This window comes from Mytilus galloprovincialis, chromosome 14 (genome assembly GCF_965363235.1).
Source record: "Mytilus galloprovincialis chromosome 14, xbMytGall1.hap1.1, whole genome shotgun sequence".
In the NCBI taxonomy this organism is placed as follows: domain Eukaryota; kingdom Metazoa; phylum Mollusca; class Bivalvia; order Mytilida; family Mytilidae; genus Mytilus; species Mytilus galloprovincialis.
Window position 1 is genome coordinate 27087360 of NC_134851.1, and position 5527 is coordinate 27092886.

At 31.4% G+C, this 5527-nt stretch overlaps 1 protein-coding gene across 1 annotated transcript; it reads left to right on the plus strand.

Annotated features, from left to right (window-relative positions):
• Positions 1 to 939: 939 nt before the first annotated feature.
• On the plus strand, positions 940 to 3771 carry LOC143058406 (conoporin-Cn1-like). Its single transcript, XM_076231902.1, has 4 exons — positions 940 to 1043; positions 1314 to 1421; positions 2464 to 2732; positions 3142 to 3771. Exons 2-4 carry the CDS (start codon positions 1373 to 1375, stop codon positions 3505 to 3507), a joined length of 684 nt encoding a protein of 227 aa, XP_076088017.1. The 5' UTR covers positions 940 to 1043; positions 1314 to 1372; the 3' UTR covers positions 3508 to 3771.
• The last annotated feature ends 1756 nt before the right edge of the window (positions 3772 to 5527 follow it).

Sequence of the window (5527 nt, forward strand, 5' to 3'; positions counted from 1 at the left end):
TACAAAAACAACCTATTTAAAAGTACTCCCCTTTACCGAATTAAAACAAATGTCCAAGATTAAGTAGTATATATACCAAGTTATACCAGACTGAAATATCAATCATATCACAGTAGATGGTGTAAATGTAATATAAAATGTGATCAACAGTTTGAGTGATGCAATATTATAAGTATGAAGTGGTAGTAGGAACTTGTTTGGGTTCACTATTTGACATTTCTGTGAAATAACATAACCTTATGCATCACTCATGTTGTGCTATTAACACTGTCCCAGGTAATCCAATGGACATCACTCATTAGTCTATTTAACACCACAAGTATATGCATGTACCCATCCTAAGATATGAGCAATTGAGTGATTGTTGTTGGTAGTTGTTGTCTGTAAAGTTTGTTTTTCGGTAAAATACATGTATTTCAATGTACATCATTTTTTTTTCGAATATCAACAGGTTCTAGTATAGTATCTGACCCTATTTTCCAACATTGCCATCCGACTTTTGAGCCAATGATTAAGTGCTATAACAGAATTCATAATTAAATGCATTATTTGACACAACTTTTAATGAAATATACTCGATCAGTAACCGACAAGGAGTAAAAATTTCCCAAACGTAAAAATGAGACATGTTCTCCACCTAGTGGTATATGCTTTATCAACAAAATTCGTGACATTTAAATAATGTTGTTATCTCGTATTTATTTAAATACAGGGCACAAAAATATACTCTTCAATCTTTGATATTAATGGCTACTCTTTAAATATAATATATGTTTATTACATGAAACATGAACCAATAAAATGCATTGACATTAGTTTTTTTTCTCATATCTATTACCGCAATGTAGTCTTTTTAAACTGATATGATGTAAATCAATCACCAATCAAGTAATAAACCGTATACCTTATATGTGCGGAAGTGTGTACTATTTTTATATCAAGGAAAACCGAAACAACAAGAAATGAAAGTTGAAATTATATAAGATTGTGAGAGTGTCATCACATTGGTTAAAATAATAATAACGATATATTAACTTACTAAGGTAAATTGTTCATAGATTTCATTACATTCGCAATGTGCATATCATTGTTTTCTAAATGATATATTTGTATTTATAAAATGTACTTGTATTTTAAATCAACAAACATCAATCAAATTGACATTACACAATTAATTTCCTTATTGTCGTCGTTGTGTGTTACACTTAACTTTAAATTTGCATTAACATATTAACACTTGATAAGTTGTTACAATTTCACTGTATATTGATGACATTTACACTAATATAGACTGTGGCATTTATCTATTGTAGGGAACAAATCACGTTATTTGTAGGGAATAGATAAAGTGCAAAACCGAAAAAAAATATTGATGGCAGGGCCAATGTCAAAAAGAAGGAAAACTCGATTTTCGGAATCAGGTAATGTACATAATAGGGAATACATTAAACTTAATGAATGCATTATCATCAATATGGAGTACACATATTCAGGCGTATACGTCAAGGACACTACAACTAAATAGTTATCAATAGCCAAACAAGTACAAAGTTCAAGAGCATTGAGGACCTCAAATTTCAAAACGTGGTGCCAAATACGGCTAAGGTAATATATTCCCGGGATAAAAAAAATGCAGCTAAAAGGCCCCTTGAGAGTGGTCATGTTTGAGGGTACAGATAATGTTGGTTATCCTATTCGTTTTTCACTGCTACTAAACCTAAAACATCGTTCTTTGCTTGTTCAACAAAGCCACCCTGTCATTTCTATAAGGTATCCTTTTTCTTATATTCTAAACACTCATATAACAAAAATCCGCGGAGCAAGGCGACATAATTTTGTTGCTAATTATAAAGTCCTCACTAATACAGTCTAGTCAATTCTATGACAAAAGCAACACTAAACAACGAAAAAAGAAAATATTGCAAATACTTACAAGCTTCCAAAAGGCAATAAAAAAGGGAAAACTCATTAATTTGCGTAATAATGTCGTAAGAAATGTTATACCACCCATGCTTGAGAATAAAGAGTACGAAGTGTGTATAAAGGAGACGGATTTATAAAATGAAAATTCCAGTCTTGATTCCGAATCCCATATCTGATTTCATGTAAAAGAGTACTACTTCCTTGGTGCGATTTGTCATTAATAAAAACTGTTTGAACTTAGAATGTAGAGTAGGTTTAGCAAACATTCAAACCAGTTTTTGAATCTTAATATGCTTTTTATACGTGATTAGCATTCATCATTTCTGGTCTTCATAATAATTCATCTCATCGTTGTGTCCATTTACTATCTGCAAACATATCTGCATTGGCAGTCTTCCAATAGATAACCTTTACTCGTGAAAACTTTCAGACATATTTAATATTATTCAATCTGTGAAAAGAACAAACATGAAATGATAATTCATTACACATAACGTCAATAAGGTATTCCATTGAGTCCATTGAAATTTATTTTTTAAGGAGATGTGCAAATAAAAGACCAGTCAGATAGAAAAAATAGTGAGCGAGTAGATTGGAAGCACTTAGAACCGAAGTTGAAATCGGTTACATCACCTGGAAATTCATTCAGAAGTTCCATCACGTACAGTAAAGAAAATTACATTCGTGTTTGCACAATTTATATTCAAAACTGGACAACTATGGAACTTTCAAAACCAAACGCAACTATAAATACAGGATGTCTAGCATCGCCACCACAGAACGTGGGAACTAAAATGAAGGAAGTCATGGTAAGGAATGGGACTTTTTAAATTGATATTCATTCATAAACAAATTGCAGACTATTCTGTAAGTTGTTCGTCTGTACTGGAAAATAACAACTACTGAACGTCTAAAAATAAATGTTAATTTGCTCCAGGTGAAGGGCTATAACAGTTCTGAATTATCCCTAGTGAATAAGTGTGTATATTGACATTAAATGAAATTAACATAATTATTTATTGTTATGTCTTTTAAGAACTGTAAAGATCTTAATGATCGTTTCAAATCAAAACTTGTATTCGTATCTTGAAAGCTATATCATGTGATGCAGACGCTCTTACAGTTTTTTTGCGATAAAGCATAATAGGCATATAAATTCCACATTTTACAGTTAATGATTCTTAGAACCAATTTCAGACTTGACTTTTTTCATTTTAGGTCGGGCACAAGGTTGGCTTTTCCTTAAGAGGAACCAGTGGAATTGTCTCTTGGTTGGTGGGTAATCTTGAAAGGCGTGTCATAGTTATGTGGAATGTGCCATTCTTTTCATCGCCTAATAACCTCGCAGTTGGCATTACAAGCAGAGGAGTCAAGAATCACGCCAAAAAATGGTATGAGTTGATATCTAGAAATGACACAAGAGATGATTTCTGCTATACAAAAGGTGTCTTTCATGATCAATGCAACCAGATCATTTCTGAAGATGATATACTTGAAGTTTTAGGAGACATGGGCACTGGTTCTCGTGCAGATGTGATAATAACTGTCCGACCAAAAATTAAGAAGTTTTTACCGATTAATTAAACATTTGAATGTTCAATTGAATCGAATGACAGATGGGGAATACTTGATTTACAATCATTATAAAAAGTGTATCAGTTGCTCATTTATATTTTGTCTTTAGAAATGAAATAGAGGGAAAAAGAGACAACTTATAAAGACAGAATACCTTAGTTCTTGAAAATATAGGTATCAAGTAAACACATGTACAAAATGTACGATGTACTCTTGACAAAAGCTTGTTTGTTTCACTCTCTATCCTGAATTATATCCTGAATTATAACAACGCTTTCGTTTTTTGTTGTCACTTAGTTTTTAGAAACCAATGTTAATCATTATAAATTTAAAGAAAAAACGAAAAAACGATTTTTAAAATAAAATGAAGGTATGTCCATTGGTCACAATGTTCTGCTCCAACTATCATCAAATAAAATTTCAGCGAACCCCTAAACAGCAAAATAAAAAAGCACTTTATGAGCATATATTCTAAAAACATAAAATCGTAAAGGACATGAATATGTGTACATAGTTTCTAGTCGATATGAATGCAACCTCATGAGAAAATATCTTGGACCAGAAATTTTACGTGTTCAGTAACCTACGAAATATGTGACTACACTTTAGTTTAAACACTATAGTAAACTTCGTTCAATAAAACCTTTAAGCTGATACTTATTTGAAAACTATAATATTGCCTGTTACATATATCGTTGAAACAGGAGCACTGTATTTTCAAGCAAAGTGTTATCACGTGGTTTAAAACAGTTTTAATTTTAAGTCACTGTAAGTCATTCAACAACACAAACAGTATAGTCAACTTTAAAATGTCCCAACACTGCAAAATGACATTATCGCATAAAATGCAACGACACGTCAAAATGTCAAAATGATTCATTATCAATCAATCAACGAAAAACATATATAAAAACAACAACCAACGACAACCAATTAATAACGATGTCTTTCTATGTACAGGCATGATTTACGAAGTTGAGATAATAGATTTGATTAACAGTGTTCGTTGTCAAAATGCTATGTTGAGATCGTAACTATATCATTATCATTTAAAAAGATTAACATATTTTGAATTATTTTAAAAGATTGGTTAATTGTTTCCATGCATGCGAGTTGCTAGAGCATGGAGACCTATGATATATATGCTACAAGACTAAAGTTTCAGAGTTGTTTTTAAATCATCAAAGAGAAACAACTCAGACAAATTTCACACATCAATGACAAACAATCACTTGGTGTAGACAGCTTCAAACATTATTTATAAAAATAAATTACCAATATATTACCTTTTATCCATATGTTGTAGATGTTAAATATTGGACATTCACACCTTGTCTTGAATTAATTGAATGAGTTATTATGTTTTACTTTACTAAACAGTCAATTTCAAACAATTGGGTTTTTGCGTCTTTGTAATATTAATTGGTATATGACTATATGGAAAATTTTGTTATAACATTCTAGCATATGCCAAACAAACAAGCTTTCTCACTTACCAGCCCTGAGTTATTATTATACCATTTCTAGTGTAATTTTAGTCATTAAGGATGTCATCAGTTTAATAATAAGTATGTCGATACCGACATGTATTTTACTTTCTGTATTTATAATTTTCCATTGCTATATTTTAAAAAGTCTACGGTGCTAAATCCCTTAGGCAAGTTTGACCATTGATGAGCTGAGCTGGCTAAACTTTATCGATCGGTTTGAGTCATGTGCATTCTGATATTCCTGGTTAACAAATGTTTTATTTTAGCGTTCCTCATGAGGAAAATCTACGAACATTATAAAATGTTGTTCTTATTTACATAACTATGTCACATATATTTGTGACATTGTCCATTGGTAACACAAAGGGTTAATAAAAATTTACTTAAAATGAGTTTCGTCACTTTTTCAGTTTCAGTCATTTTGGTATAACAGATACTTTTTACGAAATTAAAGATTTAATAAGATTCGGTATTGCTACAAAATGCAAAAAAGTAAAATACTCCAACCCCCTCCCCCCCCCCCCCCCACCCGAAATGAA